General features: G+C 36.7%; 2 protein-coding genes across 2 annotated transcripts; both read left to right on the forward strand.

Moving 5' to 3' along the window:
* The first annotated feature begins 6,193 nt into the window (after positions 1-6,193).
* LOC144451925 (serine/threonine-protein phosphatase 2A catalytic subunit beta isoform) lies at positions 6,194-20,286 on the forward strand. The gene is made up of 7 exons (XM_078142834.1): positions 6,194-6,494; positions 14,686-14,895; positions 15,509-15,682; positions 16,150-16,239; positions 16,756-16,917; positions 17,219-17,337; positions 18,203-20,286. Exons 1-7 carry the CDS (start codon positions 6,384-6,386, stop codon positions 18,273-18,275), a joined length of 939 nt encoding a protein of 312 aa, XP_077998960.1. The 5' UTR covers positions 6,194-6,383; the 3' UTR covers positions 18,276-20,286.
* Positions 20,287-21,562: 1,276 nt separating this feature from the next.
* LOC144451947 (small ribosomal subunit protein RACK1) lies at positions 21,563-27,750 on the forward strand. Its single transcript, XM_078142869.1, has 6 exons — positions 21,563-21,764; positions 23,227-23,398; positions 23,934-24,081; positions 24,332-24,538; positions 25,344-25,484; positions 27,306-27,750. Exons 1-6 carry the CDS (start codon positions 21,656-21,658, stop codon positions 27,477-27,479), a joined length of 951 nt encoding a protein of 316 aa, XP_077998995.1. The 5' UTR covers positions 21,563-21,655; the 3' UTR covers positions 27,480-27,750.
* Positions 27,751-27,869: the final 119 nt, after the last annotated feature.

The following is a 27,869-nucleotide window of genomic DNA, read 5'->3' on the forward strand; positions in this document are numbered from 1 at the left end:
CAGGAATGTGTATAGGTAGTAGAACTGTAATTGTGAAAATAATTTTTTTTACGAGGTACACTGTGTCACAACCATGGTGGGCTATATGCATGTTCCGTTCATATTGTGATATCACATTAGACGAGTTAATATTACATATGACCCCTATATACACCATGTACATGAAGTGCATAGCATCTCATGACTTCATTTGGCCTACCTCACTTAGTCTTCAGATGTTGATGTAAACATTAACTGAAATCGAAGTTTATACGGAATAATATTTTGACAGATTCATCCATTTGTTAATTTCAATTATAATAAACTCACAATAAATTCACTTGCTTGCAATGGCTGGACCCAATCAGTGCACACAGACAAATTAACATGTAAGTGGGGTACAGACTCGACTAGTTGCTCGACAACTATTTTCCGTTTTCTCCTTACCCCTATTGTTTTCTTTACTATATTGTTTTCTTTAATATTCTGGGAATAAAGTATTATTATTATTATTATTATTATTATTAAATGATGTGCTGTTTTACCGCTGTGGTCAGAGGTTTTTGTGGTGTATAGGTTAACATTGTCATCGTAAGACCTCCCACTCTTTTCCTTGTCTATGGACCTCTCAAATATTAACTACATCGAGATGGGTCTGAAGTGAAGTATACAGCATAGACGACAGCCAAACTTTAAGCAAATGTGTGGTTTGGTGGAGTGAATTTTATTCATTGTTGTAAGACATCATTTGAACATACAAATGTATATGTTATCCTTGAACTCTCCAACGGTAGTGCATTTAGACATTGACCGTGAGAGAATAGCTCCAATACCACAATATAATTTTATTAAGACAACAAAAGTGAATAAAGTGTGTGAAAACAAACAATATAGATGTCAAATCGAGAAGATTCTTTGTGTCACTTGCCGTAATAATCACAAATAAAGTTTAGTGTTCGACAATGTAGTCTTAGTGTGGATAACCTGGTCTTGCTCTGTATGTGTGCTATGACGTTTCACATTACGGGAAAGGTCAGATTCTCCAACCTTGGGTCAACCTGTTTTTGACTTTGAAAGGGGGTTCTGTTTTGAAAGTGTAGGGTCAATGTGATGAAAGAACAATTATTTTTTTTAAAACTGCACTAACTGCAACTGAAATGTTTTTTGAAGCCAATAGGATACAATGACTCACTTGTAATGTTGTTCACCCTGCACAGTTTTGCGTTACCTGTGGGTAACCATAATTTTGTAGATGTATACACGTTATATGGTGCAATAAATCCAATCAAATTGTTTTTCGGGTCCGCACCCAAAAACTGCGCCCTCAACGGTGATCACGATTTCAGCCTTATACGGTACTACTTATTGATAGTATCGACCTCCTGACTAAACAACACGTTCAATGTCTAATTTGTTTTTAATTTTCGTCGTAGGTAAAAAAAAATCAAACTTTCAAGACCTGAAATGAAATAATTTGTAAATGATAATTTGACATTTTCTTTCTTTTATATAGATCTGTAAACTAGTATTGTATTTTCTGTCTTTGTTTTTTCTGTCTGTTTTTTTATATATAGTTGTGTAACCTTTTGCACATGGGCCGGAGGCCTTGGAATGCAATAAACCCTTTGTTTTGTCTGTTGTCTTGACACGTAGACCATGGGTCACATTCTCGCAAACCAGGCCTTATTTTTCGAAAATCGAGACGGTGCGTCTTGGACGTTGCCGTAAAAGAGTCTGTGGTTTATGGTGATGATGAAGCACTGTATAATTCTGTATAACACAGCCAAATAACAATGGATTATAACCTGGTGACACCACGTGACTACTTGTTTACTGGTTCATCGATTCGTCTTACGTACGTGTATAGACTCTTTCACATGCTGAGCGCATACATCTCATGTATAACACTAAACAACGTGTTTACAAGTTCCGCCCTGGGCCATAGACAATATATCACGTAAAGTAACTCTAAGATCAACAAACAACCACAGAAAGTTTGTTTCACTAAATAATGTTATCTTCAGGCGCAATCGCTGGAAAACTAGAAAGTGCTTTTGCGTTTACGTTTATAAGTGTAACAGGTGTTCAGTTCAGGGTTACAATCACCTTGGACGGTCACAAATCACACAGTTAAGTTTCTCCCTAATACATCCATGGTTTAGCCATAGACAATGGAGTTGTCTATGGTTTAATCATGGATGTATTAATGGTGAAACCATGGAAGTTGTGGGTTATACTTCCATGGTAAAACGAATCAGGGGTGGGGCACAGACAAGTATGTTAGTTATCTGTGGGTGGGGGTAGGACGACAAAAGGTGAAACTATACTCTAAACTGTCCGGGTGCTTTAAACTGTCTCGGACTGAAGGTTACATAAATTATGTCTAGTCCAAACCAACGTCTTTACAATACATCACTCTCACTAGCATGGAGGTGATACTTCCATGGGCCTAGTTAATACCGTAATACTTCCATGTTTGGGGATAATGGATGTGTCAATGGTAATGACAACTCGTGAAAAGTATGTACGTGACCAGTTCTCGACAACTACAACACATACAAAAATCTGTCAACTCACCTGATGATTGTCCGGGAGCTTCGGTTTATATAGTTTCAGGCGAACTCAGCAATGGTCTATTAGAACTGTATGCCCATCGTTGCGTCTAGAAATAACCGTAAAAAAAACTGCAAATGATGTGAGTCGTGTAACCTCTGACCCCATTTCACCTTGCCCCCAGACAATGCCTGTCCGAGCTTCAATCTATGCAAGACGCGTTTCCACTTTCATATGTAAAATAGCAAGGATTAAGGACCTAATGAAGTCAATAGTCTATTGCCCACTATCAGTCCAGAAAATCTACTGAATGGCCCACCACTAAAGATCTAACAACGGTTTTGTACTCATTGAATACCCCAAAATAACATAATAAAAGTATATATGAAGGGGGTGGACCAGTTAGAGCATGGATCTATTATCCATGGTTGAATGGGGGAACAATGGTAGGGCGTATTTTGGAAAACGTCATTTTGACTGGGTGGGGAGACTATATGGCAAACCCTCCTAATATGGTAATGGGTTACTTTGAGGTTACTGTGTCGTGCATCATGGAGGGGAAACTATGGAAATTCATGCCTTTGCAGACACGTAGTTCTTCAGAGAAGAAATTTAACTGAGAGGGAGGGATATGCCAGCCTGTACCATCAACAATGGTTATGTGTTTTTCTATTTGTTCTTTTTACAATGTACATCATAGATCCTACTTCATGTAGGGTATATGGTACAATCAGGGAACACAACTTCAGCAGGAACAGTATATTCATGGTATTATATCTAAGTGTGATTAACCATCCAATGTTACTAACAAAGGCAACTGAATTTCATTGTGTTCAGGGCTGGGTAGTAATTTTCATCAATTCTACATTGGGTGACTATCCCAGAATAGAGTTATAAAATTTGACATATCTGACTTGGGAGAGGCCGGCTGTACATTAGAGCAAGGCTTTCTGGGAAACAAACAAAGTTAGGAGTTAACCCCTAACAACGTTAAAGGCTGTTGTTTCAAGGGGTATGATGTCCTAACTTTGTTTCTCGGAATGTTTCGTCCAAGACTTGCTGAAGTCTCTGGACCTTTCCCCCCCCCCCTTGAACTGACCAAAACTGATAGTTGTGTCAGACAGTACGATCATATCCAAATCGGTATGTAGTATATGTTCGACAAATACGAGACCTGCCGTTTGTAATGAGAAAATGACTGTATTATTGAAAGTACCATGGCTGCTGAAAAAAGTTCGCAAATTACAACAAAAAATGTCAACTGTAACAACATATGGTTTGTAGGGAATCACAATCATGGACGACCTAAAAAAGTGTATTATTGATATGCAGGTCAGTCAAAGAACAAGAAGCAGACAAGTTTTCAGAAACGGTTGTGGTTTAGTTAATTTTCAGGAACTTTCAGAGGTGCCGATAATTCCTTAAATATTTGTCTTTCTCTTCTCTTACGTGAGAAACTCCCCGCTCTGTTTCTGTGTTAGTCTGTATGGTACGCCTTGACGAGGCGCCCTCACACATCGGTCAGCCCCTCTCAGGAGGCCGGTGAGGGCGGAGTGACACGATGTATCCTCAAGTCTACGTCTGTGTGCTGGCCATATGCCTTTTACCGTCACTTTTGTAAGATGTGACCTCCGAGTCGTTCCAAATACGTATTATTCAGTGACATTCATATAATCCATTGAATTTTTTTTTCATTTTTTTTTTTCAATTTTTTTTAGAATATTAGTTCAGAAATATTTAGCGGTACAAAACTTGATCTCTGGAAAAAAAAATCGTTTTTGCCGGATGTTTACTAAAATGGTTCGAATCCCTCACCACTAACTACACCTTGACTGCCAATGAATACCTAGTCCGTGCCACCACTCAATTAATAATAATATCGAAGCCAACACCTCCTTGCGTACGGAAGATGCACAAACCTTGTGTGTGCAATTTTAACATTTGACCTATGATGTTTTCAAATTCATTATCGTACTTTTGTCAGTCTACATAGATGTCTAAAAATGGAAATCAAAGTCAGAAGAATCCTATTACCTATTTGAAAGGTCCTGAATTTCAGCGAAAAACTATAAATTTGTGCTTCTGCTCTACTTCTCGTCATCTGATGTTGCGATTTTTCTTATTCGGCCATAGAGGGTGGCACTTATCATCCATACAGGCGATGCTCTAATATCCGAGCATACCAGGAAATGAGTTACTGATTCAATTAAAGTATCATCAATTTAATTACAACGTGATGTCCCATTACGTCAAATAGTTTTCACTCTTTAATTTGTATTTGTAAATCACTATAAATCAATATTCTAAACGATGGCTGATTAAAAATGAGCGGCAGGTGTGATAATTTGAATATGTTAATAATCATTACACTTAGCGTAATTTAGTGACACGTTCTATATCATAATCTCATTATAAAATTACTTACGTAACGTTACCTTTAAGTTGCACATCGTATGAAACACCGCATAGCTAGTTGTTATACTACCTTTCAAAGAGATTGTTATTTCAGAGTTATAGTAACTTAAGCTGAGTTCATAAACTATTTGAGAATACATAAAACAATATTTATACTTCACTAGTATAGTATAATGTTAATGTTAAGTCTTTGATGACACTGAAATCGTATATCTGGCAACGGTTCCTCGACATTTTAGTATGTAATGATAATAATGTTGATTTTTTTTATATAGCACTTTCCCACTCTGTACTCAAAGCGCTTTGCAATTATTTACCCCTGGCTCGGATCTATAGCTGCACGACGGCCCTTTTACTTCCTCAACTCCCTGTGGCACATAAAATCCATCACAGCCGTTATAAGCGAATAGGATTGAAGCATTCACATTGTAACCTCTATCCTACCAGGCCCCCAAGTATACAGCTGGGTTTCCTGAGGCACAATCGTGGTTCAAATCTTGTCCAAGGACTTTAGCCAATCGGAAACAAACGGCAGCGACGAGGCTCGCGAACCTGCAACCTGAAGATTCCTATGTATATAATATAGTAGGCCTATATGTCATCGAATGTTTTATATTATTTCTAGTTCAACGTCATGTTTGAGTTCTGCCAATCACAAGTGATGGTTATTGTGCATATGTGTAGAATACGAGTGTCTATTAATCTCCAGCAAATACCAGTATCACGTCCCAAACCATAAACACAGTTTGTGTCCTTTTAATGAGATTTATAGAGAGAGAGATGTGTCAAATACTCGTGCATTTTAACCACAAACTTTAATTTTAATGGCGCATGTTTTGCAATATTTTCTGCAACACCGAGTTCAATCTGAGTTCACGTTTACTGTACTAGTCATTCTCTCTTTTATTTATACTTCGAGTGAGTGCCTTCCTCACCTAGCAGATTGCACCGAGTTACGAACTGAGCAAAGATCAAGTGGCTCAGTGAATGTACTCTAATTCACATAACTTTACATGAAAAAGTCGCAAGACGCTGAATTGCCTCTCGGTGTATTATTTACTGAACCGCGTCAATAATAAAAATTGGTTGTCAATATTCAGCAGCGCTGCAAATGATCTCAGAAGAAAAGCACCTTCTAAAAACGAAAGGTTCCCCATCTTGTGCGCTCTTGGCGCCCTATCTCAAAGGCCACTCCCTTCGGAATGATTCGAGTGGTTTCGCGGCCTTTTGTCGGAAACCAAGAACGTTATGACGTCAGGCTCATATACAAATGGTGGTGTGGCGGCCATATTAGAAGTGAACATCGAAATTTTCTGAATTTTTCACAAACTTCAAGCCTCTCTGGACCTATTACGCACCACTAGTTTATCCAACTCTCCAGTGAAATTAGTGTAAAGATATTCAATACAGATTTAAGCCCCAAAAGTAAGAAACGGATGCAAAAAATGGATGAAAAATCTCTAACGAAAGAACTCGATGGTTGGATCGAGCAATTGAATGAATGCAAACAACTTCAAGAAAATCAGGTCAAACAACTTTGTGAAAAGGTATGTATTTCAAATTTGCTCATATTACTGTATTATTGTGCAGTTTATCCTTACGGTTCTGTACGTCTTTTTATCTTTTAAGTGGAACTATATAGGGGAAGTAACTGAATGTCTCATCGCGCTACCGTTGCCAACCAATGACACGAGACATGCAAACATGGCCGATCTCGATCAAACCGGCCGGGTCAAACGACATCACAACGAAGGCATACAGAACCACTTCTTGAATGCTAAATTGTCTCCGTCGTTAATAAGTATTTGTGCTGAATTAAATAAGGATCTGACGTGAATAAACGTCCGAAGGAGTCCTTCTTTGAAACGTACGTGCTATCAAAATCCGTATCTTTCCGTCAACAAAACTGTATTTTGACAGAGTCAGTTGTGTAGTACTGTGGCGCAATGCAAATTTGTGATGTGACATACAGTTTGGTATTGTTGTTTTCTAAGTATAATCACACCCAAAGCAGATCCACAGATTATCTACAGAATAGACAAGAGTAAGGATGTTGATTGCGTACGTAGTACTTGGGGAAAACAGCTCCCGTTTGGGCCATTTTAGAGTTTTGATATGTGGAAGAACTGTCCCAAACTGTCAAGTCATCACATGGCAAATTATAGTGACAACCTGCCAACGTTACCGTTATTAGATTGTAAGATATCACTTGAAATAAATATTGTTGTTGAAGACAGATCACATGAAATTCTTGAAAGTAGAAGTAGCATGAAAAGTTTTCTCAGGTGTTCGATTCAGTTATTGTGAAAAAGATCATAAGGAAAATCTCAAACTTAGAGTCTGAAGTCATTAATCACTTTGATATAAATACAAAATCAATGTATCAACTTCTACAACTTCTTGAATTATTGTTGTACAAAATGTAAACAAAGGATGAAAAAATCCGACTGCAAATTCACCAAAGTGTGTAGAACTTTATCGAAAATGGGGTATGCTGATTGTCTTGACAATATATTGGTCCCTATCTGTACTCTAATCCAGATACTGAGATAGTGTTATGTAAGCATTGAATTTTTGATGCCTATGTGATTAGCATTCTTCCTGGTTGAATGGAATATTTGACTTCATAACATGATAGCAGCATTGCTTCTTATAATAGTTGATTGCGGGTGTAGTCTGAAGGCAGTCCAGTCATATAAGGATTTTTGGCTCTCGACTTTGCCCTACCTGCCTAGCATTTTGCCAAGGTCACGTATTCAAATGTAATATCAGATTATGATTTCGTGCAGGGATGATTGACTATGGAAACCATGTTGACATCATACAGCTCAACCCTCTGTTGGTTCTAATCATATAGCAGTGCTATTGACATCATTTCACAGTGGGTCAAAATAAAACCTTGTAAGAATTTGACATCATCTCACAGCGGGGGCGGAGTAAAACCAAATAAGAATGTGTACCTGCTTTCTGGCCAAAGCTTCATTAAGTAAAAGACCTTTAGTGAAATGCTAGGCAGTAGGGAAAAGGCAAGAGTAAAAAAAAATCTCCACATGACTGGACTAAGGCTAATGCAGGTATTTACATGTAGATGTAACTAAGCCACAAAGAAAGTCTAAATGTATGGCTTCGTATATATAGATACTGTCTGTTAGTACAATCACAGATGCACAAGAGAATACACCATAGTACAATGCACAAATAGTCAACAGTTCTTTATATCCTGATTTTTTTTCACTTTCATTGTGGCACCTATGGGCACATGAAAATGTGATATTGAACCACTGTAGTATTGGAATTCTGTCTTCACTTTTAAGAAAAGATTGGTCAAGTTTTTATGTGACATTGTCAAACAGTAACCTGTGCATCAGACTATATAAAGCAGTAATTTTCACATTTGGCAATTCATAACAATTAAACACTTACCAGTCTGTTTGAGAAATCATTGTTTTGTAAAGTGGGTGATACGACGTGTAGAACAGTGGTAAGCATTTAATTTACTTCACAAACCTTGATGACAGACTTTAAGTGCTATTTCTCACATACATACCTGCATTTCCAGCCATGAATATAAACTAAACCAGTCCCTAGGCTAGTAGCATAACCTTAACTATTCCCTAACCAAACCTAGCCCTATCCAGGTATCCATAACTTGAATACAATTGTGGGTATTTATTGACAGTCAGTCCATCTTTCTACGTTCTGCGTTCTTGCTGAAGACATGCCCTATAAAACTTAAAAGGCTACAAACTATTGTATCAGGCTAGAATTTCGAAAGCAGGAAATACTGAAAAACATAGACACGTATCAAGAAAAAACTTGTTCAGTTGTATACTGTGTGGTATTTTTACTAGACTGAACTGTATTCAGTACATGTCCTTCTCCATAATGACTAGATGTACCTGGAAGTCTAACCATCACATTGTATGTCCTCAAATAACTGTTTAAAATATCAAAATGTAAACATTTATTATTTTGATTTTAGAGATAGAGGGTGCTGAAATTGATATTTGATATATTTTTGCCCATTGAAAAATACACTGTACAGTTCAATTTTTTCAACTACCCCTAAGTTTGTTTATTACTACACACATTGGCTTGATGCTCATATATAGTGTAGTGGAGGATGAACCAGATTACTTGTTTTAGCAATAATATGTAAGTTTGTTGGATGTTGCCAGGGTTGATCACTAAGGCAGTTATTCATACTTCAGGGAACACAACAACCTCAAGAAGTTGAAAATGAGTAAAAATGCATGAAAAATGTTGTTACAGCTACATGTCCATACATGTACTGGGATGTTAAACATCAAGTCCAAGTTCATTACAATTTTAAATTTTGGACACTGAGTGTTGGAGTTAAAATCCTCTTTATATCAGGGGAGCATTTGTTTTGTACACCCAAAAAATACAAGTTGGGAAAAACAGGATTACACTTTTCATATTTCAGTTTGAATGAAGTTGAGAAAAGGGAGATGAGAAAGTACTGTTTTTCAATCGATATTACCCACTTTAACATTGATATATGATAGTATGGTGGTAACAAGGAAGTAATGATTCATACAAGCAGTCCCTGAAGTATTAAGGTTAAAACAGACTGTTCAGTAATAAACTGTTTTCAATGTTTATTTTATATGGCTGTGTCTATATTTGACATGGGCAAATCAAACAGTCTATGCCTGAAGAACAGATCAATGCACTATAGGAAATGTGCTGGCAAATGCCTTCTTTGTGAATTGATGTTTGACCTTTACAATGTATGTCTTGACACTTAAGATTGTCCACAAGAATAGCAACAAACTAAAGCAGGTGTCATCCTAATAGAAATGACAACAGTAGTGACTAGTCTCTCACCCATACTGCAAGCTACAACATTGCAGACACCTCCTATGCCAATGTATGTGTGGTTTTCTATGTCATCAAATGCAGTAGACATGGAAGGAGAAAGGTTGGCCAGAGCCCAGACTCGGACCAAGGACCCTCTGGTCCCTAGACAGATGCACTAACAAGTATGCTTCCCATGCCAACGTCAGTAGACACTGACGTAACTCGTCTCTAGAATGTTTTCACAAGAAGGCTCAGAGATCAGATACCTTCTATAGTTGTCAGATGGCAACCAAGATCAAAGCTTTGCTCCAATACCTCTTTTAATAAACATTTGACAGAACATAAAGTGATTCAGAAAAATAATTTTCATTTCCTCAAATTGGAAGTTGTAAATTACAACTATAAGATACCTTGGCACCTACATTACTTTGTTCAATGAGAGAAATGATATTTGTAATATAGGAACAGAGAAACATTACAGACCAGCCTTTGAAAACCCATGTAGAACGCTCATATGGAAATAAATTTATGATGGCATAAAATATTCATCAGTAATGTGAGCTTTGACCTAAAACTTGCTGTCAAAGAATGAGTCATAGCTATTGTGTTCATCTACGCCAACTGTTTTTTGCATTATCATCATGCACTGAGATGAACTTTACAGTTATTTTTATACCTACTACTAGTACCAGTGGACCATTTGTAGCACCTGTTTCAATAGTTGCAACACCATTACCCATAATTACTCTTGTGGTATTGTAATTAAGTATACAGTGTTGTACACCGTATATTTTTTGAACCCTCCTCAGGTGACGTCCATGTAAAAGATAATGACTCTGGCAGGATTATGGTTAACACGGGGAATTTTGTACTATATTTCATTGCAATAACTTACAAATGTACATCATCAGGTTACATGTATTGGCAGGGTTTGAATTTTATTTAACACAGCTCATTATTCCAGTGACCGTTGAATTTTGGTATTGGGGCCTGAATTCAATTTGCAGTGGTCAATATTGACCTCTTAAAATTTTAAAGCCAGACAAAATAAAATTAATCTTCCACCCAAGTTGTCGGATGACCCCACATTGTGTATGGTACTGGGAGAAAGTAGTAATTTGAAGATGTATCAAGTATTGTTGACTGTTTATTCATGGTTGATCACAATGTACATTATTCGTTGGTTACGTCTTATATGTATATTTGTGGAATTGATCAGAACATGCACATTTATCGAGAAAACACGCTACAGTTTTATCTTTCCTGTGAATTACTTACAACTGTATCCTCCTCGCAGCCATTTTGGTGTAGGGATGGCCTACAACAGCAGGAATGTCATTTGCATCTCTAGTAGTTACTACAGCAATGCTGCATAAATCATCAGACATGCCATTTCTCGTGGAGAACACAGCAACAGTTTATATATAGAATGTAGCAGATTTCAACCATCATCTGCAGTTGTATTATCTGTGGAAGGAATGACAAAGTTAATTTAGTATAACATGTACATCTGAACAGATTTGATGAAATATACATGTACATGTATATGTATGTATCAAAAACATCAGTTTGGCTTTCTGTGTCTTGTTAACCAGGAAATGAAAAAAAGGCAATTTATTAATCCAGGGACCTGCACATCATGGTTGTATAACACATCTGGGCAACAATTATGTAAACGTGTGTACAGTAGTTACTTGTGTTTTGTTTTATATATATATATAATTTTCTAATGTAGAAGTGAGTCATCTATTTAAATCAAGCTCTGGAAGTTATTCATATGCAAATAAGGCTTCATTAGATCACATGCCATATATATATTATGTATAGAAGATATACATGTTTTGCTAAAAATAGATAAAAAGGATGTTGGCAAGTTGGCATGATAGTTTATATATCAATGCTGCATTAAGTTGCATAATAAGTCATCATATAGTATGCATAACATACGTGTATATGCATATCTACAGCATTGAAGGGCATACTCTTTAACAAAATTGTACTCATCACGTTCATGAAAATTGGGATCAGCCATTTCTCTTTATGTAAAAATCTTATGATATAATGTCATTGGTAGATTACAAAAGTTCAAGGATGATAGAACACTCTTTGAACAAAGCATAGCAGAAATGTATTGGTCATTGCAGCCTTGGTGGCAAGGATGAAGCTCTAACTGTGCCCTCTAATCTGCTCTAACGATAGCCACATTTTGTTGTTGTGAGTCAAAATGAGAAAAACTTGGATTTCTTGTGAGTCTCCACATACATGTAGTAAGAGATACAGGAACATCAAATTTTGGTGCATCGCTAGAAATTGTATGTGTCAGTGGTGCGTCAAATTGGCTTAGAAGGCACTCGGTACTTGGCTCATGTTACAGATTTATGAGAAATGTTTTTAGAATTGTAGAATTTGTAGTCAAAGATGTAAGTTATTTTTGTATGGCATTACAGTTGGTTAAGTTGACATGCATTTAATTTGTATCTTGGGTACGGGTAGATCCCAACTCTGAAGTGGTCATATATGTATGGATGGCAAATTGGTAATTTGGATTTCTAATTCATAAAACAACTGTATCATGTATTCTACTTGGAAAAAAAAAAACAATGTGAAACAACATGTACATGTATTAAGTGTGTATTTGTAACTCGATAAATTTGCAAAAAGCTAAAAAGTGTGTAAAAAGTTACTGTATTGACAATGATAAGCATTTCATACATCACAAATGTTTTGAGTTTTTTTCAAGTAGAAAAACATAGGACTGTACAATATAGTTACTTTGGAACAGTAAATTGGAAACGAATGTGATGTTTCAATCCATCTACTACGGACCTTGATCAAAAACATTGTTTTGTGAATTGAAAGTCCCATTCACATGGCCAATGAAGAAAATATTGTGTTCATTTAGCCTAAGTAGCTTATCAAAACTGTGTTGGGGAAGTGAGCGAAGATTTCATTTTAACTTTAAGAGCAAGTTTGTTCAGCATCAGAAATATGTGACATGGCAGTTATGAGGCACAGTCCTGTACATGTGAATCTTAGATAAATTGCATGTTGTAGTTTGATAGACTGACCTTTGACCTGACCTCTGACTTATTCAATTAATCTGAAGAGAGTGTTAGAGTGGCTTTTAATGCCTGATTACATGTACGTGTACAAAAATGTATGTGTTGTGTCTGTCTTCTATCATGTGGTATTTATGGCTGCTTCAACTCGTTTGGGGTGACTTTTCTGATAATTGCATTTGGTATGTTTTCTTTCAAACACACTGTAGGCAGTAATACAAATGACTATACACATGTACTTGCATAGTTGTTGCAATGGCATGTTATGCAGTTCTGTATGTTTCCAAAAGATTTACCTGCCATGTAGTCTGTCAGATACAGACATTCGTGCCATGCTATCAGCCAGCACTCACTCAGTGGTTTACAACTTACAAGCCTGATAGGCTGAACTACGATGTGATGACGTATCTTACAGTTTATTGGTCATGTACATTATCTTGCCTGTATCATAATATGCAAATGAGATGTGTATTTCAAACTTTCAAAAATAGGGAAGTGTCATGTGCAATGTATATGAATAACATGGTTGTTTTGTAGATATTTTTTGCTAGGGTTTCAATAACAGAGGTACATGTAGCCTACCTGTATTCTTGAGGCATGGCTACATAACACTTCAACTTTTTCACGCAGTATACATACTTTTAGCTCAATACCATTGGGCTTATATGACCTCTGACCTCGATCTGCAAAGGTCACACGTTCACGATAAATACAGAATTCTTAAGATTCCAAGGTTATCAATAGTGAGGGCATTAAACATGGCCTAGAATAACACTAAATGTTGTCACATACAACATACATGTATGTCAGGTGTTGTAATAATCAATAACTGATACATGTAATTTGATAGAAATATTTACGTACGCCATTTTGCTAGAGTTTTAGTTTAACTTGATATCCAGTCAGATATCTTTGGAACTCAACTGATATTCCTACCACCTACTCCAGTTTCTTATTATCTACTCTACATGTATAAAATATGTTCTAAAGAAAGCACCCGATAGATAAAGTCGTTATTTGTGCGATCCACTTGTATTTATCATCTTCATTTGTGCAATAAACAAATTATATTTTAGATGACTGTTACTCAACATTAGGATGGCCTGCTACAAGCTTCGTTTTCAATTTTTCTGAAGTAGCCAGCTTGAATACTTACATATTTTCATAATTCATGTGTAATAGATAAAAATTTCATTGGAACGCAGGCAGAGCTTACCTACTTATCGTGCTTAGCAAAACCACATGTGTCAGTGTTCTCTCCAGATTGATTTACCGGTGAAAACATACACAGCTCTACTGTCAATATTATTTCATGAGAACGCGTCATGATAGTTGAACAGTTAGAGTGGCCAGCTTGGAATCTGCAGGAAGCAGGTTTGAGTCACACCATGGTTTCGACTGACTAAAGTCCTTTGGCAAGATTTGAACCACAATTTTTCTCTTGTCAAGCTGACTGTTTATTTGGGAACTTGGTAGGATAGAGGTTGCTATGTGAATGCTTTAATCCTATGCACTTATAAAGGCTGCAATGGATTGTATGCTTTTAGTTGGGAGGGAGTTGAGGAAGTATAAAGTGCTATTATGCCACTATAGGTCCATGCTAGGGGTAATAATTGTAAAGTGCTGTGAGCACAGAGTGGGAAAGTACTGTAAAAAAACTAACATTTATTACTATGATTGTGTTATCATGGACATTAGGGTTACTGTGTGTGTAATGAGAAGAAGTTACTTTTCCATCATCAATTCTCGAGGAGAACAAAGAATACTACCAAATGTTGGTAAAAACTGTTCTGTAACATATTTGAAATTAATAATAGAAATATTAATTTTTATTTTGTTGTTGTATTTCTTGCAGGCAAAAGAAATCCTTAGTAAAGAATCCAATGTGCAGGAAGTGAAGTGTCCGGTCACAGTATGTGGAGATGTCCATGGACAATTTCATGATCTAATGGAATTGTTCCGAATTGGTGGGAAATCTCCTGATACAAACTACCTGTTCATGGGTGACTACGTAGACCGTGGATATTATTCTGTAGAGACTGTAACCCTTTTAGTAGCTCTTAAGGTTAGTTTCAGTCCAGAACTATATTTTGTAAGGGCTGGGAACCCCTGGTAACAGGAAGGGGGAATTAGTTTTACCTGGCAGTTTTTCTTATTTTATACCATAAGTTTGGAGGAGAACCTCAGTAAAATGACTTGGGAACTCGGGTAGGTTTTGCCTATTTACCACCCTGTACAAAATACTGCCAAGAATATGTATGAAACACACTGAGAAAACGATTTTTCAAAAAGGCTATATATCACAGGCCTTGCTCCTGGCCCCAAAACTTACATCTGAACAGTGCTACCAGTGGCTAAACCAATTAATCTTTTGTCTTTCCAATATCCTGAACACACCATATACAATTTACAAGGATATAAGTCCTAGTGCATATCATTGTCAGAGTGTTCGCCCCAAGATTTTCTCATAGTAACTCAGTTCATTTGCATATGAATAAACTCTTTTGTCATGTTGATTAAATTCTATTGTTGTTGATGAAATAATTGGGATGTGGGCGACAGGGCCTATATCCTATAAATTCTCTTTGAAGAACTCAGATTTTAGGAAACGTCCTTCATGACTAGTTATTGAATGTAACTTGAATATCTGATGGTATGTCTATTTGTATCATTGACAGGTTCGTTTTATGGAACGTATCACAATATTACGTGGTAACCACGAGAGTAGACAGATTACACAAGTGTACGGTTTTTATGATGAATGCCTGCGGAAGTATGGCAATGCAAATGTATGGAAATATTTTACAGACTTGTTTGATTACCTTCCCCTAACAGCTCTTGTAGATGGCCAGGTAAGCTAGCATCTTGTTTATTCCGTCATAAACTTATTTGCAATAAACACTCACCATTCCATGTCTCTTGACTTAAGTTCTACTTCCAATAAATTGCATGCCACACTCTTTAGGAATAGTTCTACATAACAGATTATCAGTGTATTTTCTTCTAACAACTTACGTTAGAATACTTTAGTATTTCTCTGAATTTTATGGTATAACAAATATTTCTCAGACCTTCTGTACTTGCTAGTTAAAAACCAGGAAAGGAGGGTCGTGGGTTGGTCTTGTGAGTGATCTAATGCAATGAAGCGCTGTCATGAGGTCATCAAAATATGAGTGATGAGGAAGGAAAATCTTAAGTCTTGTGAATTTTGTTTTCAGTGTGATTTTCATGTTATCAAAGGGTTGCTCTGAAAGTACAAGAAGGTTTCACACTCTTGTTCTGAGATAAAATTGATTTGTTCTGTTTTGGTTTGTTACAGATATTCTGTCTCCATGGAGGGTTGTCTCCATCCATTGATACTCTAGATCATATTAGAGCTTTAGATCGTATTCAAGAAGTCCCTCATGAGGTAAGTTATCTGTACAGAGAACAGACTGTGTAGACTAACACTCATTTTATACATTACCACACACTACTAGGTATCAGGGTATTTGTTCAATACACAAATGACTACAGATTGAACAAAACAGGATTTTAACTAGAGCATAAACGTTATAAAAATCAAAATATAGCGACTCGTCGTGAGAAGTTGTAGAACACGAGATAAACCTAGATATTTTCGTGTCCAGAAATTTTTTTAGAGTTTAGTCTTCAGCTAGTTCTCAAAGACTGATTGTACTAATTACAAGACTGGTCCATTGTGTTAATGTACAAGAAAGCATTTTAGTCACTACTTTTGCATTTATGTTTTCCAGTGAAATAAGCAAAAATAAGTCTATAACGAAAATCTCCAGGTTTACAGTATTTTCCATGGCTGAATGAAGAAAAATAGTAGGGAATAATATCTAACTGTCTGTAACCTCACTACTCTCTGTTTTAGAAAGAGAAACATGAACTAATTGAGTATGTGTATGTTTATCTGTAGGGGCCAATGTGCGATTTACTATGGTCAGATCCAGATGATAGAGGTGGTTGGGGTATTTCACCACGTGGTGCTGGTTATACTTTTGGTCAAGATATATCAGAAACTTTCAACCACACTAATGGTCTCACACTTGTATCAAGAGCACATCAGTTGGTCATGGAGGTGAGTATATTGTCAATCAGTAACCCTGCTGACAGGGCACAGAAAACCTCAATAAGCCTCCTAACAGGACACAAAAACCTCAATAAGCCTCCTAACAGGACACAAAAACCTACTAAATCCTACTAGGCAGGAGTCTGGAGATGGTGGTGTCCGTGTAAACACAGTCTCAAACCCTCCTGTCTTCAGTCGCGTATGGGAGATCTTCAGAAATGGTCTGGACTTCAGTGTTAGTCATGATCATGGTCTGGACTTCAATGTTGCTGTATCATCTAACACAATATGTACTTCTCGCTTCTTACAGGGTTACAACTGGTGCCATGATCGTAATGTTGTCACCATCTTCAGTGCTCCAAACTATTGTTACAGATGTGGTAATCAAGCTGCTATAATGGAACTAGATGATGCACTCAAATATTCATTGTAAGTCGTACATTTATATCAGAAATAATAATCACAAATTCTTGGTACCTGCACTGGCATTTTACCTCATGGTAGAGGCTCAAAATACCTGCACTGGAATTTTGCTTCAAGCAAGAGGCTCAAAATACCTGCACTGACATTTTACCTCTTGCTAGAGGCTCAAAATACCTGCACTGGCATTTTACCTCATGCTAGAGGCTCAAAATACCTGCACTGACATTTTACCTCATGCTAGAGGCTCAAAATACCTGCACTGACATTTCACCTCATGCTAGAGGCTCAAAATAGAATAAGAAGGTCAATTTATTCTGGTATGTAAATATACTACTACATTTGTAGTACGTGAGAAGTACTTAGCACAACCAAGAAATTGAGTAGTTGTTATTAATTAGGATGTAAAGTGCTGTCAAGTAACAAGACTTACTAGACATGCATCTGTATTAGATGAACACAATATTCAGGACTCCTAAGTCAGAGTGCTTATTACCTTGAGATGAATTCAGTGTTCATCTTATACATATGTATGTCTGCTAAGTCCCATGATGCTGCAGTGGACCAGTGTAAAAACAATAGGGGTGTCAGTGTGGTGATTTTTTGCCAATTGCATGAAATCTATGTGATGTGAAATCATGAAATGACTCTAGAACACAAAGTTTATGAAATATATATTTATTTCCTGTGGTGGTGTTTCCCTTTAAAATGCATGTATGATATAATATGCTAGTTGAATGAGAACCAGCATCATTAGCACCTCATCTCTATGAAAGGCCTAATGTCAAAGGTCATCTCTATGAAAGGCCTGATGTCAAAGGTCATATCCAAAGTGTTGTAAACTAAGAGTTGTTTTCCGTTTGTTTTTTTACAGCTTACAATTTGATCCTGCTCCAAGACGAGGAGAACCACATGTGACTCGTAGAACTCCTGATTATTTCTTGTAAAGGAGAGTGCAGTGTTGGAGAGTGGGATTGTTCAAAGTAAAAACCACACAAGTAGTGTGCGTAAAAAAAAATAATAATTGGGTGAAAATTGAAGGAAAAAAAATCGCAAAAAATTACAAAAAAACACCCCATGGTATATCATAATAATTGTCTTCATGTCCAGTGTATATGTTTTCAGTTGGACTCATTGAAATGTAATGAATATTTTGATATTTTGTTTCAGTCATTACATCCAGACGAGAATAGAGTGAATTAGAATGAGCACTTGAATAGCACTAATATCTCTAGCAGCGAACACTCGTCACAGGGAGGGAGTTGGGGTTGGGGGGAGGGATTTGGGGTTGGGGGAGGGAGTTTGGATGAAGGGGAGGGGGAGCGTGTACTCACTTTATAATTACTGTTGCAAATGTAGACAGTGTGTGGCTATCTAGAGATATATCTGTGTTTTATTTTCTATCGTGTCAAGTGTTCAAATATAGACTGCAGGGATGAGACACTCAAAACGTAACACAACTGGGATTTTAAGTGTACACTCGTTCAGATTTAGAACCGAACAGTTGCTACCTGCATGTTTTGTTAGTTTACTGAGTTTAAAGTCATACATATTGGCGTGATTTACTTAATTGAAAATGATCTTAGATTTAGGTGATGAAATTAAACTTGAAATGCAGTTGTGAAATTGTTATAGGAAGACAATAAGGGTGGGCCCACAAGTTTCAAAAGCCCCTTTCTTTGGACTTTTTAAAACTGATTAGTATGTATTCTTGTTAGCTTCCACCTTTAGCTTTTTTGAATGTTCTGCTGATTGAATTATTATACTGCCATAGTAAAAGTCACTTTAAACTGATTCACTGTCAGATTGAACTACCTAGAATACCCAAGTTCAATGTATTTTTTGTTCACTTTGATTTACTGTTTCCCAGTGTATGTCTCCTACTTTCTGAACCACAACTAAATGTTTTGTTTTACGTGGAACATTAGATTTTACATCTGTCGAGATTTGTTCTAAAATAACACAAAAATTTTGAATAAGTTTTGAGTTGTACAGAGTCAGTCAATTTCTGGTACAAATAAATTATCCTGTGTAACAAAAAGTGACTTTCTGTTCTTTCCATAAAACTGTAGCTGATTGGTGACTTGTATTATCATTTGTATCTAAGAAACCAATCAGAAACCTTTTTGTTTAGCGTTATCAGTTGCCCTGCTCACAGGCAGATGAATCTCAACGTTGTTTGTTGATACAAAACATGGGGCAACAGTACTTCTTTCCTATACCTTTCCCTATTAATTTTACAGAAGGATGTGATAATTCCCTTTTACACTCTGTATGACCCAAATGTAATTGTGACTGTTGACCTTTCTAACTGCACTTTGACCTTTGACCCTATCACATAGATTTTTAAGACCTAATAACCCACTGTGTCACAGCATGTCACTGTGAAATGGGGATTGTTTTGCATTGACATGTAGTTTTGTGTATGATCTTGGGAACTACAATATGACAAGTATGGTAAACATGTTTTTCCTTAGCACGTGTTTCAAATGAGAACTATGACATTTCTCAAAATGTTTCCCTCAATCTGATTTTCAGCAGCACGCAATTCCCCCCCAAAACAGTACAGAGAACACACCATACCTGTACATGTTAAACAAGAAAACATGGAAAATTTCCATATCAATTGACTCTTTTGTTATGCAGATGTAATCTGACCCTACCATTTTTCATGGGGAGAACATGGATCCATACTCAGAGGGACAGTCTTTTGACACAGTATAGTAGCGCAACTTTTATGCACGAGTCGCCCATTTTGAAGTGATCCCCATTTCTGATAAATGCATCAATCCCATTCTGAAATTTCCATTTATTTTTTAATTGTAATGAGTACTTTATAAGTAATTCTTTGAATCAGTGACCAGTGCAGTGTATGTATTATTTTATGACAACCTTATTTTGATGATGTGATTAATCCTTGTGTATTCTCTCACACAAGAAAAAATACACCCTGTATTGTATCAATCATTTTTGGTGTCGTTTCCTTTGTCTATGGCTCTGATAGACTAAAGTATGTTGTGAAAGTTGTTGACTGATGTGTGAGGGCGCCCTGTCACAGTGTACCTTACACATGTTACAGACTGTGTCTCTGTACGTGTGATAGTATAATAGTGTGTCATTGTTGTAAAACCACAGGACCCTGTATAGCACTCTCAGAAACACACTGCCGAGTTTTCATTGTATTTTGCAGAAAATCTCTACTCAGGCTGGTAAGCATTGTATGTGTGTGCACCATATACAATTAAAGTCATGAAACCTACAACAAAACATAATCTGACTTCACTAGAATCTTACCAACACTGATACATTTTATTGCCTAGCATGGCTCACCAAAAAATCTTAACCAACAGTGCTACATTGTATTGTCTGGCTCAACAGTCAATTAAAGAAAGTACAAACAAACAAACACACACACACACACACACACACACAAATAGAAACAAACAACTATAAAAAGTTGAAAGTTGTGTGTCTTTGGCAATCCTAAGCAGTGAATGTTAGGTGACAGTACTTGGGTGAGCTGTTGTCATCTTTGGTAAATAAATAAGATAAAGAATAAAAGTATTTTCCCCAATTGCCAAATGCAACCATAACTTGCAGCAATAATTAGGTTTGACAAGGGGGAGGGGAGCTACTCTTATTCATTATTTTTAAAGGAAGGGTCACTGGAAAAGTACAACATTGTGAAGTTGAAGGAGAACACTCCCTCATTTTCTCACACAGGCCCAATTTCCAATCTGTTATTATATTACTGTCACTTTCAAATGTTAGATGTTGATATTCCTTGTTAGCTATTTAACGGTTGATGTTGTGGAAGTACTCAGGGAAGCATTGACGCTGTAATACATACTAACCCCCTCCCTTTAGATTTACATGTACACACACACACACACACACACACTACCTAACCTATAGCCTTGCTTGGATCCATGGAAAAGTTTAGTTTATAAAACAAATTATCCTTTCCCAATAAATTATTGTTTTAAATATGTAGTGTTTACTTTGAATCATTACTCATATATAATTTCCTTTCCAGACAACATTTTTCAAGGATTTGTCCTTCGTTTTTTTATCTTTATTTCGCCATTTTACCGATTACAATAGTCTCAAAAGTGACATTTATTCAGTACATGTAATCACGGTGACTCGTGGATTTGACAACTTTCGGAACTTTTATGAAGGGCGCCACCTCGTGTCGATGTTGTTGTCCTCTCCGCGAAGTAACATCCTCTTTTTCGCCGTCCTCCATGTTGGTCGGCTAACTTGAATGGCACGTCCATCAAAATCCGTTTAATCCGTCGTCAAGAGTGCAGGAAAAAAACTCAAAATGACAGAGCAGATGACACTGAGAGGTACCCTAAAGGGCCACAATGGATCGGTCACCCAAATCGCCACTACACCCCAATTTCCAGAGATGATTCTGTCGTCGTCTAGAGGTAGGCATATGTGTCAGCCATTTTAATTGAAACCGAGTGAATGGCATGTGAGTTTCAATACGCTGTTGCATTCGTTACAAAACTCTAAGTTTACCGGAAGTTTTAAGCAGTAAGGCTTTTTCGTTCCCAGGCTATTTTGATTTCAGTAGTGGAAGTAAACTGCTGTATCTTGCTCATTGTCGAGGACGTTCAGCTATCGGGTCATCACATTGAGCTCGACCTAGTCACCATAAACTTTATCATGGATATGTCATGACTTGCACGTTTCCCGTATTGCGAAATGTAAAAATCAAAATGTGGAATATAGAAGAGGAGAAATATATTCTGAAAGTATTTAGATGTAACGAATAATGTACGCTTAAGATTAGAACAGTTCATAACGACATGTATTGGCTGTATGAATGACCACCACTGTCCTCTGGATGTAATGAAGTAGGGCTTCGTATATTAAAATATTTGTGATACGGCAGCGGGCCGTCATAGACAATATTTTTTCTTCTGATTTTGGTATTTGTCAACAGGAACATATTTAGTTGATCGGTAGGTTGCACACACTTTGTAACTATTACGTTGTTTTGAGTTTAGAGAATGTACAATGTAGATATTCCCCAGTTGTTTTACCAGGGTTCCCCACCACTCTATAATATTTGTACACAGATAGAAAACTATGTTAATTCACTTGCTATAAAAAAAGGTTCTCAAATATAACAAAACTTGTGTTTAAGAATTATATGTATATTATTTGTAATCCATTCCTCATGTAGCTATGGATGTATTGGCATCCATATTTTTGACTTGCATCTCAGATATTGTTCCATATGCAGCAATACGTAGGGATGGTTCATCACTAAGATTTGCAAAGTTGTCGAATTTAAAAAAAATAAAAACCTAAAACTGCATACAGGTGTCCCTAACAAAGATGAACCTACTTCCACTTTCTAGTCTATTTTTCTGACAAGTGGGGATCGGTGGCTTACAGATTTCAAATACTGTGAATGTGCATACCTACATGTATAACACTACCCCCATGTACTGCTGTGCATGAAACCATAGCAGATGTGCAAATCAGAGTATCACAATACCATAGCAATACATGTAGGGCTAATAACACCACTGTTTTGCCTAATGTAATGCTGGCTGGCAAGCTTTTTCTGAAGAGGTTTTTCAGCTTAACTTCTTTAAACCAGCAAAAAATTCCATACAGGTAATCGTCATAGACTGGCTTGAACTTACAATGAAATTATATTCAAAGGTGTGATAATTTTGCATTCGTGCCATGTTTCCATAGGAATGGCTTTTGCTACCCAGAGACTACAGATTGTAAATATAATCCAATTTCACTTGAAAAGGTTAATCTTATCAGGTGTTTTAGACATATGAACCTCATTCCTGTCTTGGAATTAGTTGTAAATGAGGACTCCACAGGTAGTTTAAACTTGTTACTTTGTTGTTTTTTCAACAGACAAATCAGTCATCATGTGGAAACTAACCCGTGATGAAACCAACTATGGTATTCCTCAGAAATCCCTCACTGGTCACTCTCACTTTGTGAGTGACGTTGTCATGTCATCCGATGGTCAGTTTGCGCTGTCTGGATCCTGGGACAGTACACTTCGTCTGTGGGATCTCACAACGTAAGTCATACTTTGGATATGTCATGTAACTTTGGTGCTCTTTCTCCTAAGGGGTACTTTTTTGTAGACAAGTAAGTACGAGTTGAGAGAGAGAGGATCAAGGTATTTGTAGTCGTACATGCAGTGTTTTCTGCTGCCTTTTCACTTTATGCTTGTGAAAGTATGGCTTCAGAGAACACCCTACATACTCACAGAAATACCTCAGGTATGCCACACTCTCACATCATAGTATTTGCAGTTATTCAGGTATTCCCCAAGTGATGAAACATTTAGCTGACAACCAAGAGATATCAAACATGAAAATTGGACATTAGCACAGACTTTTTTTTAATGTTTTTGATTTTATATATTTGGCACATACATTTATCCAATCAGTACTGATGACAATCAAATTGGGCTATGTTGTGTGATGTTGCCTGTGAAGCATCAGTAGTGTTGCTATGCTCCAACATATTCTCATCCTTTGATATAAGTACACTGGAAGGTTGTATGAATGTTACTAATAGTACACTATGTCCATCTTTGTTGATTACAGAGGTCAGACAACTCGTCGGTTTGTTGGACATACAAAAGATGTCCTGAGTGTAGCCTTCTCTGCTGATAACAGACAAATTGTGTCAGGCTCCAGGGATAAAACTATCAAGCTTTGGAATACACTAGGAATATGCAAGTATACCATTCAGGTATGTATATACTCTAGGAATGTGCATGTATACCATTTGGGTATGTATGGAATATGTTCAAATGTCGATTTTATGAAAGCTGAAACTGAAGCCTACGATTTCAAAAAGACACACATATATTTGCTCAGACTTGTTTCTGGTGAAATGTTGTCCTGCAATTATGAGGCTAGAGTTGAAAAACACGGGACCCTGAAATGATAAAATGTATAGAGTTGTTTGACAATGTTTGTGTCGTGTTGTATTTCTACAGGAGGATGGACATACAGATTGGGCATCATGTGTTCGTTTCTCACCAAATAACCAGAATCCCATCATTGTATCCTGTGGTTGGGATAAACTTGTCAAAGTATGGAATTTGACAAACTGTAAGCTAAAGACCAATCACATCGGACATACTGGTTATTTGAACTGTGTGACTGTGTCTCCTGATGGTTCACTCTGTGCTTCAGGTGGCAAGGTAAGCTTACCGAACCTACTCTCACCCCCCCCCTCCCCCAACACATGCACACACACACACGCACACCCCACAACAACAACATCCGAAGACTTTTACAATATTCCATCTGTAAAAAAAAATCTTTAGATAAAGTATGGTATACTGCGACCTTGCCAGGATTTGTGATTTGAGACTATGTTTTGTTATGTCTGAACTTCATTTACTCCCAATACAGTAAAGCTCAACAAATGCTTTTCAGTAGGGCTAGCTCAGTGCTAACACCCAGATTGATACGACCGTCTACCCAGCACCAGAAGAGTGAATTCCAAGCAATAACATCCATCCACTATAGATGAGTTACAGAGTGGGACATTAACTATGTAATTCCAAAATTGCTCAGACAACGAATACATTTTGATATACTGAGCAATGTGTTTCAAAAAACAATTGTTCAATAGTTTCACTCAATAGGGAACTTGTAATCCAGACTGAGCATGCTCAGACACAAAGGACTATGGGATTATCTGTGGTTATCGTAATACCTAATCTGGAGCTACTGATAAAATAAACCTCCCACAATTGTTAGGGTAACTATGAATTGATTATTTGTGGTTACAAACAATAACATTATTGTTTACGATGCTAATTGATTAGTATTTATTATCACATTTCCCATGATGCAACATTCAACATGCAAGTTCCCTATTTGGCGTCACTCCTTTGTTCTGTATTCTGTCTTAAGTGTGCAATGTCCTCGGGACTTCACATCTGTGGTACATACACCTTCACAGTTTGATAATTTACATATACATGCTTGTATTGACAGGACGGACAGGCAATGTTGTGGGATCTGAATGAAGGCAAACATTTGTACACATTAGATGGTGGTGATATCATTAGTGCATTGTGCTTCAGTCCTAACCGATACTGGTTGTGTGCGGCTACTGGTCCAACCATCAAAATCTGGGTGAGTAACTTTGAATTTGATATATACTTCAAGATGACACCAGGCTGTAGGAGTTAACCCCTGATGCTGCTATACAAGATATCAGTGAAAATTTTGTCATCAAATGTATTATCAGTCCAGTTCTTGAAGCTGCACTAGGTGTAACTGAAGTATTGAACTTTTGATCAGACAACCAACAGTATAATCACAGGAAATTGTCATATACCAATAATTAGAATGTTGTACAGGTTAACTTGTATGTAGTTGTGTACAAACAACTACCCCCTAGGGAGAAAGAGGATTGATTATGGATTGATTTTATCCAGCAACAGGTTGAAATCACAATCGCATTGGGGCACTGTCTTTTGATTGGAATTATTGTACAAGAAGTAACACTTAATTAAAGCACTTTCTGTATGTGCTACACTCATTTATAGCATTCATGTCAAGTGTAAAAGTATACTGTTTCAATTGGTTTATTTACAAGCCAAGCATGCGGCCTTTCTAGTATGGTCAATTAGTAGCAGTATATACTAGGAATATGCAAGTATACCATTCTGGTATGTATATACTCTAGGAATATACAAGTATACCATTCTGGTATGTATATACTCTAGGTACAAGTATACCATTCTGGTATTTATATATACTAGGAATATGTAAGGATACCATTCAAGTATGTATATACTAGGAATATGCAAGTATACCATTCTGGTATGTATATACTCTAGGTACAAGTATACCATTCTGGTATTTATATATACTAGGAATATGTAAGGATACCATTCAAGTATGTATATACTAGGAATATGCAAGTATACCATTCTGGTATGTATATACTCTAGGTACAAGTATACCATTCTGGTATTTATATATACTAGGAATATGTAAGGATACCATTCAAGTATGTATATACTAGGAATATACAAGTATACCATTCTGGTATGTATATACTCTAGGTACAAGTATACCATTCTGGTATGTATATACTCTAGGAATATACAAGTATACCATTCTGGTATGTATATACTCTAGGAATATACAAGTATACCATTCTGGTATGTATATACTCTAGGTACAAGTATACCATTCAGGTATGTATATACACTAGGAATATGCAAGTATACCATTCAAGTATGTATATACTAGGAATATGCAAGTATACCATTCAGGTATGTATATACACTAGGAATATGTAAGGATACCATTCTGGTATGTATATACTCTAGGTACAAGTATACCATTCAGGTATGTATATACACTAGGAATATGTAAGGATACCATTCTGGTATGTATATACTCTAGGAATGTGCATGTATACCATTTTGGTATGTATGGAATATGCTCAAATTGCGATTTTATGAAAGCTGAAACTAAAGCCTATGATTTGAAAAAGACACATATATTTGCTCAGACTTGTTTCTGGTGAAATGTTGTCCTGCAATTATGAGGCTGGTGTTGAAAAACTCGGGACCCTGAAATATCAAGTGTAAAAATATACTGTTTCAATTGGTTTATTTACAAGCCTATCAGGCAGCCTTTCTAGTGTGGTCGATTAGCAAATGAAACAGTATACTTTTACACTTGATATGGATGCTATAAACGATTGTGGTACATACAGAAAATGCTTTACTTTGGTGTTATGGGTTGTAGAATATTATGTGTACAGCTGTATAATACATGTACCCTCACGTGATTGAATACTGTACAGGGAGGAAGATTTTACTAGTAAAGTCATACCCAACTTGACCATCCAAAAAAACCAACAACATTCCAGTTGCAGCTCCTGCAGCATGAAATTTTATTATATTGAACCAATTTCACTTTCTTCTTTGTTTGTAGGACTTGGAAGGCAAGATCATTGTTGACGAATTACGTCCAGAAGTTATTACAGGCAACAGCAAAGCACAACCCCCACAGTGTATGTCCCTGGCATGGTCTTCAGACGGACAAACTCTGTTTGCCGGATACACCGACAAGCTTATCAGGGTATGGCAGGTCTCTCTCAGTCGCTAGGCAACAACAACAACAAAAAACATTCAGTGTATCGTTTCTCTTGCCTTGGCAGAGAAATGTCATTATTTAACATTTTACATTTCCCTGTCATGTAAGAATTGGATATGCAGATAACTTTGGGAAAATAAAAGTGTATAAAAAAAAATTATATATTTCCACCTGCGGAGACGAAAAACAAGGAAGCAGTACTTGAAAATACGAACATCAAATGATACATTATACAAAACCTGTTGACTGATATCTGTGTCTTTGAAATAAAGTCCTTTCCCTTAGTATGGGAAGTTTCAATGAAATTGTGGTGTTTTGAGTTTCTGTTGGAAATTGAGTGTACTACTATGGAAATCAAGCTATCGGCAACTAACGTAGGCAAATGAATGTTGATGTTATTAC

Source organism: Glandiceps talaboti, chromosome 22 (genome assembly GCF_964340395.1).
Source record: "Glandiceps talaboti chromosome 22, keGlaTala1.1, whole genome shotgun sequence".
Lineage (NCBI taxonomy): Eukaryota > Metazoa > Hemichordata > Enteropneusta > Spengelidae > Glandiceps > Glandiceps talaboti.